The sequence below is a fragment of the Onychostoma macrolepis genome, chromosome 20 (genome assembly GCF_012432095.1).
Source record: "Onychostoma macrolepis isolate SWU-2019 chromosome 20, ASM1243209v1, whole genome shotgun sequence".
NCBI classification, from domain to species: domain Eukaryota; kingdom Metazoa; phylum Chordata; class Actinopteri; order Cypriniformes; family Cyprinidae; genus Onychostoma; species Onychostoma macrolepis.
The window spans coordinates 3,444,946-3,463,035 of record NC_081174.1 but is presented as its reverse complement, the minus strand read 5'-3'; the positions used below and the strand labels follow the sequence as shown (position 1 = coordinate 3,463,035).

The window sequence follows — 18,090 nt, the reverse complement described above, 5'->3', positions numbered from 1 at the left end:
TGCAATCTATCTAATAAGAATTTATGTGAAATAGTATTGAACGTTTCCATTAAATCAAGAACAATAAATATAGATACAAGTCCTGAGTCAGCTGCTACCAATAAGTCAAGGGCAGTCTCAGTACAATGATGAGAACAAAAGCCAGACTGAATGTAAATAACATGCAATTAAGTGTCTGAAAACACCACATTCTGTGATCCTTTTAAAATATATTATTTTCATAATAAGAGCTCTTTTTTTAAAGTTAGCTAAAGTGTGTTTCTTTTACACAAGGGAACAGAAAGCGACCAAAAGACCTTGTGGTTGAAAGATTCCACCAACATTTCTTGTCCTTCCTGCTAGCCTATAAAAATGATCAGGAAAAGACGTGTACCAGATTTGAGCTTTAGTCAACCACACACGAGCACCTCAGACTAATATATCAGAGCTTGCATGCTAACAGCCACGACTACTAGAGACTATATCAACAGAAAATACATGAAGAAAACACTTCTGTGTATTAAACCTGCTGTTGATCTGAAGTGAGTGGAGATTGCTGTGAGGACTTCACAACAACACTCAAACCCACAACAACTGTGCCCTCTAACCCTGAGGAACATGCTTTTGTTTTGACTTGAACAGTTCAAGTGAGCTCTTCAGCCACTGGCAGATGACAAAAACATGCTGAGATGTGTGTTTGTCCACCGCTAACCTCCTCGACCCAGAAAGAGCGGCAGGAAAACATCCAGAGGATTCCGGACGAGAGAGCGGCTCTCCACATATAAACAACCTCTTTCCCTTTCAGTGCTGCCCATCATCCACCCTCTGCAGGGCAACTTAACCTGCGCAAAACACGTCTGTAGATACTACAATAACAGAGCTGATGTTTGTGTAGAGCACAGTCTGCAGCTACGCCCCGTGCTCCTCAGATCAAATTGACCTTTTATTTCGGTAAACCTCACAGCATCAACATCCCTCCACATGGGAGTCCAGCGTACAGATGAAGGAACTGCACTGATAATCTGCTGATGGCTCTCGTGGGCCATCTGAGCCAGGTTTGGATCATTCCCAATAAACATCACAACCTCAACCTTCATTAGACAAAACACACATAGACGTTTGTCTGTTCTTCACACAAATCATCATTTAACCTGAAAATACAGTAATGTGAACTGCTGCTATGATGCTCTCTGAAGACACTTGCAAGCTCCAGTCCCTGTCAGAGCAATCTTGAGTATTGCACTCACAATATCTCGTTTTGTGCTCTGCAGAAGAAATAAAGGATAAAATTGGAACATCTCAAAAAATAGCAAACATATCTGATCTCCGACGACTGGACAGAATCACTTTCTGATGATGACGGTTCACTGATGATGATGGTTCATGTGTAACTGCAGGTGAACCACTGGCCTTTATCTGCTGGATCAAGATCATAAACGAATAAAGAACGGACTGTGACTGCTGAAAGTGCTAATCTGCATTTCTTAATGCTTCGGCACATGACTGCTGACAGCTTCAGAAACGCAATATCATGATGCTGTCAGCATCTGTCTGTCTGCGAACATATCACGACACCAGAGGTTTCCTCCAGAGAACATTCACCAACAAATAATAATGTGAAGTATGTCAAATAAAACAAACTGACTTTCACTTTTGCTAACTATCTTCAGCTCGCCCATACTGTAAATCGGAGCTAAAATCTTTACAAAAGTTGCGTTGTGTAATCCAGCCTTAAAGGTATAGTTTCACTGGAGGAAGTTAGTTTGAAGTTTGAAGTTGAACAGTTGAATAGTTTGAAGTTAAAAACGTCTTGATGGTTTTGCTTCAGCTTTTGTCTTCTAAAGACGTTAACTATGGACTGGAGTGGTGTGGATTTCCTGTAGATTATTGTGATGCTTTTATCAGCTGTTTGGATTCTCATTCTGATGGCACCTATTCACTGCAGAGCATCCATTACTGAGACACTGATGCAGAGACACATTTCTACAAACCTGATGAAGAAACAAACTCATCTACATCATGGATAGCCTGAGGGTGAGCACATTTTCAGCCAATTTACAGGTGCATCTCAATAAATTAGAATGTCGTGGAAAAGTTCATTTATTTCAGTAATTCAACTCAAATTGTGAAACTCGTGTATTAAATAAATTCAATGCATACAGACTGAAGTAGTTTAAGTCTTTGGTTCTTTTAGTTGTGATGATTTTGGCTCACATTTAACATAAACCCACCAATTCACTATCTCAACAAATTAGAATACTTCATAAAACCAATAAAAAAATCATTTTTAATGAATTGTTGGCCTTCTGGAAAGTATGTTCATTTACTGTATATGTACTCAATACTTGGTAGAGGCTCCTTTTGCTTTAATTACTGCCTCAGTTCGGCGTGGCATGGAGGTGATCAGTTTGTGGCACTGCTGAGGTGGTAAGCCCAGGTTTCTTTGACAGTGGCCTTCAGCTCATCTGCATTTTTTGGTCTCTTGTTTCTCATTTTCCTCTTGACAATACCCCATAGATTCTCTATGGGGTTCAGGTCTGGTGAGTTTGCTGGCCAGTCAAGCACACCAACACCATGGTCATTTAACCAACTTTTGGTGCTTTTGGCAGTGCGGGCAGGTGCCAAATCCTGCTGGAAAATGAAATCAGCATCTTCAAAAAGCTGGTCAGCAGAAGGAAGCATGAAGTGCTCCAAAATGTCTTGGTAAACGGGTGCAGTGAGTTTTCAAAAAACACAATGGACCAACACCAGCAGATGACATTGCACCCCAAATCATCACAGACTGTGGAAACTTAACACTGGACTTCAAGCAACTTGGGCTATGAGCTTCTCCACCCTTCCTCCAGACTCTAGGACCTTGGTTTCTAAATGAAATACAAAACTTGCTCTCATCTGAAAAGAGGACTTTGGACCACTGGGCAACAGTCCAGTTCTTCTTCTCCTTAGCCCAGGTAAGATGCCTCTGACGTTGTCTGTGGTTCAGGAGTGGCTTAACAAGAGGAATACGACAACTGTAGCCAAATTCCTCGACACGTCTGTGTGTGGTGGCTCTTGATTCCTTGACCCCAGCCTCAGTCCATTCCTTGTGAAGTTCACTCAAATTCTTGAATGGATTTTGCTTGACAATCCTCATAAGGCTGCGGTTCTCTCGGTTGGTTGTGCATCTTTTTCTTCCACACTTTTTCCTTCCACTCAACTTTCTGTTAACATGCTTGGATACAGCACTCTGTGAACAGCCAGCTTCTTTGGCAGTGAATGTTTGTGGCTTACCCTCCTTGTGAAGGGTGTCAATGATTGTCTTCTGGACAACTGTCAGATCAGCAGTCTTCCTCATGATTGTGTAGCTTAGTGAACCAAGCTGAGAGACCATTTTGAAAGCTCAGGAAACCTTTGCAGGTGTTTTGAGTTGATTAGCTGATTGGTACGTCACCATATTCTAATTTGTTGAGAGTGAATTGGTGGGTTTTTGTTAAATGTGAGCCAAAATCATCACAATTAAAAGAACCAAAGACTTAAACTACTTCAGTCTGTGTGCACTGAATTTATTTAATACACGAGTTTCACAATTTGAGTTGAATTACTGAAATAAATTAACTTTTCCACGACATTCTAAATTATTGAGATGCACCTGTACATTTCTAATTGTTCCTTGAAGGCATACAGGTTTGGAACAGCATGAGAGATGGTAAGAGTGCTCGCATTTGGGTGAACTATCTGTAATATTTCTGTGACGACGTTCCTGAGATGTTGTGAAGTCTAAGGCAGAACAGAGGAATTCAGCACACTCACCAGATGAACGTAAGGCACGAAGTATCCGTATAGGGCAGCAGGGATCCCAAAGGCCCATATGCGGTATCCCAGAGACCTCCAGATGTGCATGTTAAACACCCTGTTGAGCGAGGGACAGCGGCTGCCCGACTTGCTGCTGCTGACGGGTTTGGGCAGTAGGGGTTTGTAGGTGAATCCCGCCAGAATGAGCATGAACACGAAGACGCTCAGCACACGCAGCGTGTTGGCAAGTCCCACGCGCTTCAACAAACCGGACAGCATGTACGGGAGCGTGATGGTGAACACGCTGCTGCCCGCTGTCACAATGCCGTTCACCAGGCCCAGTCTCCGCTTGAAATAGTGACCCAGGATCACCAGACTCGGCTGATAGGCAAAGCTGCAGCCACAGGCGAAGACTATGCCGTAGGTGAAGTACAACGGCCCGAGAGACCTGCAGAGAATGACGATCAGACCGCATTAGCTTCGAAGGCACATTTTAAATCAATGCTACTATTACTGTAATGCTACTATTAATGTAATTCAAAGCACAATTATGAAATTTCCCCAGTGAATGTTTGTGCACTCAGAATTCTTCACCATCTCTCAGTTTAATCGTCACTGCAAGTAAGAAATTAATAGGTTAATTCTCCTAAGGAGTGAACCATTGCAACTCTGTGACGCTTTCAAAACATTCATCTGTTTCTCTGACCATTGCCAGATGGAAAAAGAGATTTTTTTTTTTCAGTTCAGTTCTGCTCATGCTAGTGGTGTAAAAATGAAATAATTGTTTTGTGTTCAGCTAAACTCCATATGGAGCTTGTTATGCGCTCCAGCTCAGCAACATACTGCAACATGTACAAGAGAAGAGAAAGAGGGCCAAATACAGAGCCTTGTGGGACCCCAGTGTTAGACGAAAAGAGTATAATGTTGTATATTTCAGTTTAATTTATTTAATTGAACTCTGGGTCTCAAAGGACTGAGTATGATGAGAAGACTGTGAGCTGATCCGCACAGTCCTTCAAATCATGCATCAAAATAAAAACATTTTATTGTCAGGTGTTCAGAATGATCTCCATCGATCATCCAGTGGATGATCAATACACCATCCACTGCTTACAGACAAATCCATTGCTCCCTTTTGACAGTGAACATAAAATCACACAAGAAGGATAGTAGGGTATAAAAACAAATGGGTTAGTGCAACTGGAAAGCAATTACTACATGTAATAAGAGCTTAAATTTAACTGCTTAGCAATAAAAAAAAGTCTTTATTTAAAACCTGAGGTGAAAATAATGCACTTACTTGACGAAGGAACTGGCCAGAAGTCCCACAAATGCTACCGCTGCCCCTCCAACCGCTGTAATCCGGCAGCCGAGCAGATCGGTGAACACACTGACGATCGGCGAGCAGAAGAAGATCATGCCCATCGAGAGAGAGCCGACCCATGCTGCATACACACAGAGAGAGAGAGTTCATTTAGATGAAGCCAGCAGTCTAAGTAAATGAAACTTCCATTAGAAATATTTAAATGTGTTTACATGTGTGTGATAACAAACAGCTCATTATAAAATCGTGTTTTACAGATTTACATTAAAGGGGTGGTCTAATGGATTTTTCGAAGGCTTGATTGTGTTTATGGGGTGCACAGCAACATATGTTCATGCTTCGTTTTTCAAAAATCACATTATTTTTCACATATTTTAACTTTATTGTACACTGCTTTTCAGCTAGCATAAAAACGGCCCGGTTGATTTCCTGGTTCTGTGAAGGCCCTCCCTTAGAAATACACGATGGGCTCTGATTGGTTAGCTGGCCCAGTGTGTTGTGATTGGCTAAACCACCTCTAGAGCCCCGCCCCTCACCTCAGCGGCATGTGGTCCAGTTGTATGTTTGAGCCTAATTGAGATGCGGAGGATATTAGTGAAGGGGATCGCACAGAACCTGTGCAAGCACGGCTCTTAATGGTAGGCCTATGTTTTTTGTTTGTTGTTGTCTCATACTTTTAGATACGCTATGCTACTGCTTATGTTAGCTTTTAATATACGGTTTTATCACGATTAAAGCTTTAATACAGTATGGCAACTGCATGCACGTCCATGTTTAACGCTTGTCATAGCTATGTGAAAATAAGTGTATAAATGGAACAGTTTATTGTTGGAGCAGCTGAGCTGATCTGAATGAGAGAGAGAGAGAGAGAGAGAGATATGCAGAGCAGGGTGACGCGAGGAACAGGATTGAGAACCGCTGCTTTAGAACATTGATTTTGAAACTTGTGAATCCATTAGAATCGTTAGAAGACAGTATATGAATAGATTTTTACATGCACCCCTAGTTTTCTTCCTCTTCTCTAAAGCAGCGCAGCATGGCCCTGCCCCCTTTGTTGCATGTTCCAGGGGGCGGGGTTTATCTGGGTTTATGATGTCACTAACCCAGAATTATTTTGTTGTAGTCCCTTACCAGCCGTTCGCTGTAGGCAATGCTATGCTAATTCTGTAAAAGACAATTTCTCCCTTTGCATTTTAACTTTAAGCTTCATAACTTTGTAGATGTTGTTTATGCTCACACAGCTACATTACACACTAACAAAAGTTAAAAAGGTGAAATCGTATTATATGACCCCTTTAAAAAACCAACAACACAGGCCAAGTTGAGTCAAATGACAAGAGTGCATCAGTGTCCATCAATTCAAATAAATCAAGAAAATAATCAAATGGGATGAATGATGTTTCATTTGTAAAGAAATTCATTCAACAGATCATACAAAATGAGCATTATTATTTCCAGCATGAAATAGCTATATAGTGATGTATAACCCTACTGTGATTTACTGTAAAATGATTCATACTGTGCTACTGTATTTCTGCACAGTCCTCGCTGGATACTGTGTCCGTTTATTCTTATCACAGAAGCACAGAGAGCAACATACTACACACAGACAGAAACATTAATCTAACACACAGACTTCCATTATATTTCTGTGGGTTGACATGCACCGGTTTTACTTCAGGACAGAGATTTTACATTAAACATCAAGGGGAGAGAAAGCTGTTGCACAAAAGTCAATTAAATGTCCTTAATTGAGCTTTGACATGTTTTAGCATGCATTGGATGACAAACGTCACTCAAACACTACTGTGTTTTATTCGTGAGCCTCTGACTTACATTACTGTCCTTCATGCTGCAGTTTCACATGGGAAGTCAAAGCGATCATGTGATGATCTGGGTTATGGAGCGAGTCTCTCTCCAACAGAAACACAAGGACACACACACACTTCCATCTAACTTCCCTAAAGAACACCACATATGATACTCATGAAGATGCCCTATTTATTCTACTTTATTTCATCAAAACTGTCCTGAATCTGATGAGTCTCATATGAATAAGTTTTTTATTAAATAAATTCTGTTAATTTTTTAATAAGACAAGGACCAGCAATGTGGCATCACTGTGAGACAAAGTGTGGTGCAGCCTCATCTGAAGAGGAGGACCTGTGTGAAACCATGGTGTGTGTTCCGGTCTGTAATGATTCGTCACACACTCCAGTGAGCATCAGAGATGCTGGAAACACTCTGTTAGCACAGCAAACAAAACACACTCACATCCGTGTGTCCCGAACAAACACAGCAGACTGAGGACAGACGGACCAAACACACACAGAGAGACCACGCACTACACAGCGCTTCATACGATACAGATCAATGCAGCTTCACAAACAAACAACAACAACAGCAATTCATCAAATATGAAACTACTTCCATTTCAGCTCTAAACGCTGCTCTAGAACACAATAATTCAGTTTAGCTCAGTAACTGATGTTGCACAATTAATTCAGTTCAAGTGCTGTTTTCATCCGATAGTGTACGCACAGTTAAACTGAATATTAAACCCCATCTGAAGTCCAGACTTTGCTGCTGCATAAACACTGCTGATTTTAAAGGAATATTCCAGCTGAAGCTCAAATAAAGCTCTATTGACTTCTGTTAAGAAATATCAGTATCAGCTCAAACAATTCAGTTACTTGAGTTGTTTAATTTGAGGGGAAAAAAACGATGTGAATGACATTTTTGAATTGCAAGAACTGAAAATGCAAGGAATACAATTAAAATATTACTCACAAATGAGTAATGATTTGCAGAAAAATAAAGATGTCTGGCAACAGATCAGGAGTGACTCCTGTTCACACTGGATCTAATTATTAGTAATATAAATATTTTTTATGGTTTTAACCCTGACAAAACAGAGCAAACTACAAGCCTTCATATCCCATCTTTGAGGATTTCATTTTTATTCCAAACGTCTGTTATCCTTTCACATTCGTGGCCAAAGCTTAACAGAGCACTTCTAGTGACTGATCGAAGTGAGACAACGAGACACATTTCATCTGTCTTCATCTTGAGTTCTTGTCCGTCTCCTTCATAACCGAGCGTGAACGCAACCGTATGCTCAGACGCTTCTGTTGTGTTGTGTTTTTACTCTGGACCATGGAAACACCAAACTACGGAAACAGAGAAAAAGCGTCGCTGTCTCCTCAAACAGAGTTATGTCCTCCTGTTCCTGAAAACCAGCTTCCTGAGAGCCGCAAACAAGCCTCTCGCCTGCAAACACTTGACTGTGTGACGTGAAGAGCAGATTAAGATCCAGTCCATCTCCTGTTTCTGTCTTCTGCGATCAGATCCATCAGCGAGCGACACACCCAGAGTCCAGCTCAGATTATCACACTTCATGATAAGATTGTGGATGTTATCATCGAGTCCAGAGTGTGCTGATCTGTATTTATGCTGACAGACATGTGAGCTTTACAGGACAAGGGTCTTCAGTGCTCAATGAAATCAGCCGTATTCCTTCTCATGTTTTCCTACATTCATTTTCCCCTCTCTTTAATTTTTCTGGATTCAGTTTTAATTAAACTAATAATCAAAAAGCATGTCTAATCAATTTAATTCATACATTTTGTTTTTCATAAAACAAAATATAACAATCTATTAACATTTTTACAGTCATATTACAAAATGAGTAAAATACTGCTAAAATTTTACAGTCATACACTGTAAAATAAATAAATAAAAAAAAGAAGTTGAGAAACTTTTTTTTTATTTTTACAGTGTATGCCCTATGATTAGAAATGTGTTTTATTCTATGTGTATTTTTTATATTTGAAGGCAATTCAGTCAAAAAAAGTTGATCATCAAATGAATGTAGCCTATACAGCTTTATATAACAGTTTAACTCATTTTTAAAAATGTAATCAAATGAAACTGAAACAATTCCTTTTATTTTTTGGTAACATTGTGCTGCACAGCGAGGTTTACAGTTTCAATTAAAATGAAAAATTGTGATATATTCCTCTTGAGAAGTGAATTCTTCTGTACAATTCTATGACTTCAGGCGACTCCATTGGTGAGCTTTTCATAAATACAGATGTGTTTGGATACACACTATATATCACTGCCACTAAAAATATCAGCCAGACGCACGTCTTTGGCCATTGTGCCGCGTCTCGCGCTGATATTTTGAGCATCCCAGCACAAGTGTTTTTAAGATGGCATGCCAAAGTTAAAAATAATCCAGCTTTCACAGCGATGTCTGGAGACCCTGTCCCATCCGAGCAGACTCCTTGAAGAAACACCGGACCGCTTCAGACTTCAGATCAACAGCGCTGGGTCGATATTATCAGGCACGTGATTCTGATGAATTACTGTTGACATAACAGCTGGTCTGAATGTGTATATAGGTTTAGAAAGTCAGTACAGACAGATCTGTTTAAAATGTCACATATGGACAATTCTACACAATTTAACAAAATGAACGGACCAGGATGGAAAACACTTTATTTCCCAGAATAACCTGCTGAATTTCTCCAAATCATATGGATTTGGGCTCTGGAGGTAAAAATCCCATTCATTTGTGTTCATAAGAGACTGATTTGAATGGTAACTGATAAGACAGATCTGCTGTGAGCTCAGAGGATGTCAACGTGTGATGTGCGCTTTTGTTAAATCTGTTTGCATTATTTCAATTTATTTTGTAATTTCTCATGATTAGAACTCCTGACCTCTCAAACTACTTAAATATTTGTATGAAAATAATATGCATGTATTGCAACAAAAGATATTGTTTGTACATCATCATTCACACATCTTCCGCAGTGCTTCATGGGATTGCAGTTCTTTCCCTTAATAAAGCTTTTAAGTTCAAGTCTTGTACTTTTGTCTGGCTTTCAAAAACTTTCTGTGCTTCAAATCAAAGTTCATGACTAGGGCTGGGTATCGATTCAGATGTCCCGATTCGATTCGCAAGCTCTCGATTCGATTCGATTCTCGATTTTTTTTTATTACATTCAGTGAATATAGTTTTAAGACAAAAGCTATTGATATTTCTAAAAAATGAACAGTAAACGCAGTTTACAAATGGTGAATTAATAAAAAGAAATTAAGACCCACAGGCCTGTATTTTAAACCTATTCTTTTTTTGTATAGGGTCCTTTCTTAAACAATGATAGAGCCCTATAAAATGTTCTTAATTTTTCTGGTAATCAGATGAAGGCATAAAACATTAATTTTATTTATCCTAATCAAATGAAAATTAACCCCTTTTATTTTTTGGCAAACAAAGTGCTGCACAACAGAGGTTTACTGTTAAAATTAAAAAGAAAACGAATGGGATTATTCCTTTAAAAATAAAGATTTATTAATGTTTATTAGTAGTAGTAGCATTGAGTCTTAAGACTGCTCTTAATGTTAAACTAAACGTTTATTTTGACAGGTTGCCGTGAGGAACTTGCAGCTGCTGTGTATCATGTGATATGACGGTAGTTTTCTCAAATTAAACTGTAAAATGCTAATGAAATCACTCTCAGAGCAGCAGTGTGTTAATATCAGCATATAGTGAGACGGCAGAAGATGAAAACACTGCGAGCGTCGTCCGCGCTTATTAAGTGTGTAGTAAACAAAACAGTGTGTCGCGCCATCCGCCATTCATTCATTCATTGCAGAAATCATGACGCCTTATGCGTGATATCAAATGCTTTCACAGATTTATAGTATTACTATAGCGTTTCACCTGAGCATTACCAATCACGCGTATGGCTTTGTTCTTGGTTCTCATCAACAGTATCTCCGCCATAAACACTGAATGAATGGTAAATAAGGCTGATATCTAGTGGAGAAGACTAATGATAAGAATCACATTAATCAGATCTTGTTTTAAATGTGTGCTGAGATCGATTCGTGGCTTTTGAGAATTGATATCGAATCGACGTCATTAAAAAAACGATTAATCGAAAAATCGATTTTTTTTTTTGCCCAGCCCTATTCATGTCGTTGTGATTCTCCTCGTAGCTGGCTGCTTTCGTTCATCACTTATCACGCTTTAAGAAATCCCTATGAAAAATACTTGTGTATGCTATGTTCCAGCATATTCTATTTCCTGTAATTCCAGTTCATCTTCCTACAGCCTATCTGTTGAATCAGGTCACTTGTAGGTGGGTGAAGTTTGTTTCTGTAATTTTCACAGAACACGAACGCAGGAATGATGAGTACAGCAGAATTCAGACACGGCTGCACAGGACTGAGCGAACAGCACAGACACATCTGTGTGCGCTTACAGAAACGTCCAGAGCTGTGTGAGTCCAGTCTCTGGGAGCACTGCTGTTGACTGACACACACTCTCTCATACACACACACACACACACACACACACACACACACTCACTCACTCACTCACTCACTCACTCACTCACTCACTCACTCACTCTCTCACACACACACACACACACACACACACACACACACACACACACACTCACTCACTCACTCACTCACTCACTCACTCACTCACTCACTCACTCACTCTCTCACACACACACACACACACACACACACACACACACACTCACTCACTCACTCACTCTCACACACACACACACACACACACACACACACACACACACACACACACACACACACACTCACTCACTCACTCACTCACTCTCTCACACACACACACACACACACACTCCAGGATCTGCAGCACACCGCCTCAGGCTCTTCCTGAAGATCACAGAGGCTTTATTGCATCAGCCAATCCTTCCGTTGAGCGTTTCCAGCTCTGAGCTCGTTTCCTAACCTCGGCTCATTACCCAGAAGCACTTCTGATCCTCAGCGTGACTCTGCAGAATCTGCAACAGGCTTTATGGGGATCCATGCACAGCTGGCACCAATTAGGCTGACCGCTGGAGGATCTGGCAGCAGACGAGCGTTGCTTACAGACTCGCACCCATAATGTAGAGAACTCAAGTCCTAATGTTTCAGTGTCCCGTTTCAGGACATCAGACAGGCCACAGGTGTCGAGAGGGAGGCTGGATGGAGCTCAAACTCCAGCGTCCCGTGTTGAAATCTACCCTCCCGTTGTGTTGAATATCTGCGGGTTTAATTTGACCCCCACTGATTTCTATGCAATTTTCCAAAAATCAGCACTATGGGAAAAAATAAGACTCATCTACAAACAGAAACCTATATTGTAACTTATCAGAAACTGAAAGAAAACACATAAAATTAGATGTTATGAACTCGCTTATTTCTATGTTGAAAATCAGCTGTACAGGCACAAATTTTTATTTATTTTTTTGTTATTTTAATGACTATTTGTAGTGACTATTTTCACACTGAGGTGCAAATGACTACAACTAAGTATAAATAGTATCTAACTATGTGTACTTAGTGTAAGTAGTATTTATGGCTGTTTATGCCATGGTCTGTCTGAATACTGGATTCTGATTGGCTGGCAGGTGTTGCTTAAATTCGTTTAACTGCACAGGTAGTTCCAGGTCAGTTTAATCACGTTCTATATTAATGCGCTTCCTATAAACATTGGTAACCACAGTAACATACAGTTACAGTTGAATAGTAATACAGACGAAAATAACCGTCATTTTTATCGTTCCGGTCAAATATTGCAGCACAAATATTATTAACATCTTTAATATGTGAATACTGGCAAATGGCCATGGCATAAACGGGATAATCAACTAGCTGTGCATTAAACGATCTGAATGCACTCCACTGTGCGTCGGGTGGTTCTTCGCCTCCACGTCGTGCATTCAAATCGTTTAATTGCTAGCACAGCTAGCCGTTGATTATCCCTTACTTGTAATTAATGTAAGTAGTATTTATTGCTGTTTGTAATTAGTGCAAGTAGCCTCTGTTATGTCTTTCTCGAACCTTTTTGAGGGTAAAATGCCTCTCAGTTATTTTCAATGCTGCAACAGACTAGTAACTGAGATCCAAAAAAACACATCCTTTCACAGATTTCTGACTGAGACTCAAATAGATGAAGAAACCGCTAATTCTCTTGATAATTCAGAAGACAAGTCTTTAATTTAGTGTAAAGTTTGAGTCTTACATTTATAAACTTTGTTTTGAAGTTCTTATTCATTTCATACTGTAGTGTTTGACAAGCATAAATAAAGTGTTTCTGGGTTAAACCTTCAAACTGGCTGTTATTAAGCCTCTCATTAAAAAAACACAACTTGACCCCAAATAAGTAGTTAATTACAGACCAATCTTGAATCTCAATATTCTGTCAAAGATACTAGAAAAGGTAGTATCCTCACAACTATGTTCCTTCTTAGAGACAAATTATATCTGTGAGGAATTCCAGTCAGGATTTAGATCGTATCATAGTACTGAGACTGCTCTCATTAGAGTTACAAATGACCTGCTTCTATCATCTGATCGTGGTTGTATCTCTTTATTAGTTCTACTGGATCTTAGCGCTGCGTTCGACACTATCGACCACAACATTCTTTTGAATAGACTACAAAACTTTGTTGGCATTAGTGGAAGCGCCTTAGCATGGTTCAAATCATAGTTATCTGACCGCCATCAGTTCGTAGCAGTGAATGAAGAGGTATCATATTGATCACAAGTGCAGTATGGAGTACCTCAAGGCTCAGTACTAGGGCCGTTACTTTTCACGCTTTACATGTTACCCTTGGGAGATATTATCAGGAGACATGGTGTTAGCTTTCACTGTTATGCTGATGATACTCAGCTCTATATTTCTTTGTGACCCGACAAAACACACCAAATTGAAAACTGGATGACTGGATGACGCAAAATTCTGAAAAAACAGAGGTGTTAATTATCGGACCTAAAAACCCCACATGTAATAACCTAGAACTGCTCTGTCAATTCTTCTTCATCAGTCAGGAACCTAGGTGTGCTGTTCGATAGCAATCTTTCCTTTGACAGCCACGTTTTCTAGCATTTGTAAAACCTAAATTACAACCTTTGCTCTCATTGTCAAATGCAGAAATGTTAATTCATGCATTTATGACCTCAAGGTTAGACTATTGTAATGCTTTATTGGGTGGTTGTTCTGCACGCTTGATCAACAAACTACAGTTGGTCCAAAATGCAGCAGCTAGAGTCCTTACTAGAACCAGGAAATATGACCATATTAGCCCGGTTCTGTCAACACTGCACTGGCTCCCTATCAAGCATCGGATAGATTTTAAAATCTTGTTAATTACTTATAAAGCCCTGAATGGTTTAGCTCCTCAGTACTTGAGCGAGCTCTTATCGCATTATAGTCCTCCACGTCCACTGCGTTCTCAAAACTCTGGCCGTTTGATAATACCTAGAATATCAAAATCGACTGCGGGCGGCAGATCCTTTTCCTATTTAGCACCCAAACTCTGGAACAATCTACCTAACACTGTTCGGGAGGCAGACACACTCTGTCAGTTTAAATCTAGATTAAAGACCCATCTCTTTAGCCTGGCTTACACATAACACATTAATACGCTTCTATTATTCAAATCTGTTAAAGGATTGTTAGGCTGCATTAATTAGATCAACCGGAACCGGGAACACTCCCCATAACACACGATGTACTCGTTACATTGTAAGAAGAATGGCATCTACGCTAATATTTGTCTGTTTCTTTCTTATTCTGAGATCACTGTTGCCACCTGATCCAGTCCGTATCCAGATCAGATGGTGGATCAGCACCTAGAGATGACCTCTACAGCCCTGAACGTCAGCGGAGACCAGGACACCTAGATGAGCCCCAGAGACAGATCCCCAGTGAAGACCTCGTCTCCTAGACGGCCATCTAGACAAGACCACGGGAACCAGACGAGTCCTTTACACAATCTGACTTTGCTGCAGTTGTAAGTGAACTGCTGGTTCGTCTGGTCAGAGGAGAACTGACCCCCGACTGAGCCTGGTTTCTCCCAAGGTTTTTTTCTCCATTCTGTCACCGATGGAGTTTTGGTTCCTCTGGCTTGCTTAGTTGTGGACACTTATTTTCCAGCGATATCCTCTACATGATTGCACAGATACTATTAGAACTGAACTGAGCTAGACAATGACATCTCTGAATTCAATAATGAAATGCCTTTAACTGAAAATTGAGTGTTTACTATTGTCCTTTTGCATTATTGACACACTATTTTCCTATTTAATACTGTAAAGCTGCTTTGACATTGTTTTGTTAAATCTGTATTGTTAAAAGTGCTATATGTTTAAAGGTGACTGACTTAATTGTTTTACCACTGTGTCTGAGGTGATGACAGTTAGAATTGAAGTTTGCCCGCTATAGAAATCTTTGGGGTATCATAGATTTGGTCTCAGTTTAATTATAAACAATTGAATAGTTTATCTTTTACCTCCTTATTAGCTAGGCACCGTATTTTGCTCCAATGGAAATCTAACAAGACTCCAAATATCTCTCAGTGGCCAGTGGATACCATGGTTTGGAATTTTGAAATTAGAAAAAATAAGATTTTCTGGGAAAAGTCATTATTTTAGTAAATGGAGTCGTTTTATAGTTTACTTTAAGTCTCCTGTTTAATATTATTATGTTTATATAATTTATGTAGATTTTATTTATTGAATGTATTTATTTATTTTGCTTTGTCTTTTTAGTGGTTGTGTATTATCTTACACAAAAAAGGATTGATAATATTGTGTAATAATTTGTTTTCTTGTTGTAATATTTGTTCTAATAAAAAGTTTCAACAAAGTGTTCCTGTTTTTTTTTTTTGTTTGTTTGTTTGGTTTACTTGTTTGCTGTTGTTGCTGTTGTTCTACATGGCAACTGAATTACAGATTTTCCAAAAGTCATCTATACAAACTCAGAAAAAAACAAGAACAAAAGCTGTATTCTTTTGAAAAACGTATATATTTGTACCTTTTTTTTTTTTTACCCCTACAAGTTCATATTAGTACCTTAATGATACATCTTTGTACCTTTTGAAAAGGTATATGTTGAATCTTTGCATGCACAATCAAGGCCCTAAATGAGAAAGAGTCACAAAATTTCAAGAAAAAGGAAATAGTCTAACTAGTGTGTGGGTCACACTGACCCGAAACACATTAGGAGGTTAAGAAAGTGTGGGAATACGGCAGAAACTTTAGTGTCGGTCAGAAAGCTGCTCTCTGTCCACAGGAGCTCCCCCAGGCCTCATGTTCTCTCCGCTCGTATCGGACCCTTATCAACACACAAGCAGCGGCCACGTCTGCTTTCCCACAGAGCGCTGGACTTATAGGGTGATGTTGCCATGCTGTAGAGCGGCGGCGATTGGTGCTCCTACAGGACGCTCCTCGCCGTTCCCGTGTTTACCTTACCTGTTTATCTGCAGGAACCTTCACCTAAAGCGTATGTCAACACAGATCAAGTGCTCTGTTGACCATTAACTCGCATGTGCGGCAGCGCACGTGTCGTCTGTCACCAACGCCACCTGCTTCACCGCGGACAGAGCCAAGGCCAGACGCCGCTGCTTATATGAAGGAGGAACTGAGGAAGAACTGGACACATCCTATTCAACGTCTGCTTCCATAAACAAACTCACAGAGAACATCCCAGAAGACAAGAGCTGAGCTCACAGCACAGAATAAGGCTGGACTGACAGACCTTTCTTCTTATTTGTCAAGGTAAAGTCAATAAAAGACACCCAAGAAGAGTTTCTACAGGAACGACAACAATCAGCCTCAAACATCCACTGCTGCGGTGCACAACACACACACAAACAAACAAACAGACTAGGGATGGGAAGATTCCCCAATTCGCTCGGTGCATCGGCAAAAAAAAAGTTAACGATGCGATGCATCGGTTTAAAAAGTGTGCATCGGATGCAAGTTGGCATTTGTATCGCGATGCATCGTTTCTAACATATTAGCATCAGTAAAAACCCATTTATTTATGTATAATTACTAGTGGATGCGCTACACTTTTATTGTTTAGAAAGTGACCAATATTTTATATATAGATTGATTTCTCCTCTCGAAACTGTGTCTCAAGCACGTTCCCACAGTGCATATCTGACATGTCACGACTATATTTTTCATCTGTAAATGTTAGGAAGTCATGTAAATCTATCCATTTTGCTGTCAGGAGTGGGCTTACGCGAGTGGACGAGCGCTGCTGCACGCATGCGCACTATACAGACGGAGCGCAAGAGTCAAATATGCATTTTATGATAGCAGTAACTGTAAAGGGACTATTGTAATGAGTAAATCAAATGTAAGCTAATACAGTCCTAATTACTAAGCTCAGATGAGTTCATGTGTTTCTTATAGCAGTTAAAATGTAGTTTAAATTGAGTGATTTTAATTTTAGTTTAGTGATTGTTAATGCTGTAAAGAGCAATGTTAGATTGTAATGTTCTAATGCTATCTGTTCTAACTATAAAAGGTACAGTTATAAAACCAGAGAGAAAGGCTGCGTGGCTATGATAGTACGTGAGAGAGTCAGTGGTAATATCATTGCTTTCCTGTTGGTCAGTGTTAGAGGAGCTCAGCTTAGCCTGACCGTTAGCCTGCCCTGGACCAGGTTAGCTTTCCAGCATAAGCAGCCACAGTGACTGAGGTTGATCTTTGTTCAATTTGCTTTATGGAACCAAATCATTTGTCAGTGAGTCAGACTAACTGAAATAAGCCTGGCCTATTTGGTAAACTTGTTTTATGGAACAGACCTCGAGGCGTCAGCAGTCAGAAGACACATAAGTTAATTTATGATTTGCTGTCTGTCTGAACCAAAGAAATAAAAGCGATCATATTTTTTCCATTGAATCGTATTGCATCGAATCGCATCGAAATCAAATAAAAATAGACCGTAATGGGGTGAATCACATCGCATCGCTAGCTGCTTCATGTGTATCTTCAGTGTATCGTATCGTTGGCTATGCATCGAGATGCGTATCGAATCGGCCTCAGTTATGGAGATGCACATCCCTAACACACACACACACACACTCACTCACTCACACACACACACACAAACTCTCTCTCTCTCTCTCTCACAAACACACTCACACACACACACACACACACACACA

General features: G+C 39.9%; 1 protein-coding gene across 1 annotated transcript in view; it reads right to left on the bottom strand.

Annotated features, from left to right (window-relative positions):
* The window catches only part of slc16a10 (solute carrier family 16 member 10), a 45,109-nt gene that overhangs the window by 13,829 nt on the left and 13,190 nt on the right, over positions 1–18,090 (bottom strand). Inside the window, exons 2-3 of the mRNA XM_058755892.1 lie at positions 5,051–5,195; positions 3,769–4,198 (exon numbers count right to left, since the gene is read on the bottom strand). Coding sequence (XP_058611875.1) covers positions 3,769–4,198; positions 5,051–5,195 — 575 coding nt within the window. The remainder of the gene's footprint in view (positions 1–3,768; positions 4,199–5,050; positions 5,196–18,090) is intronic.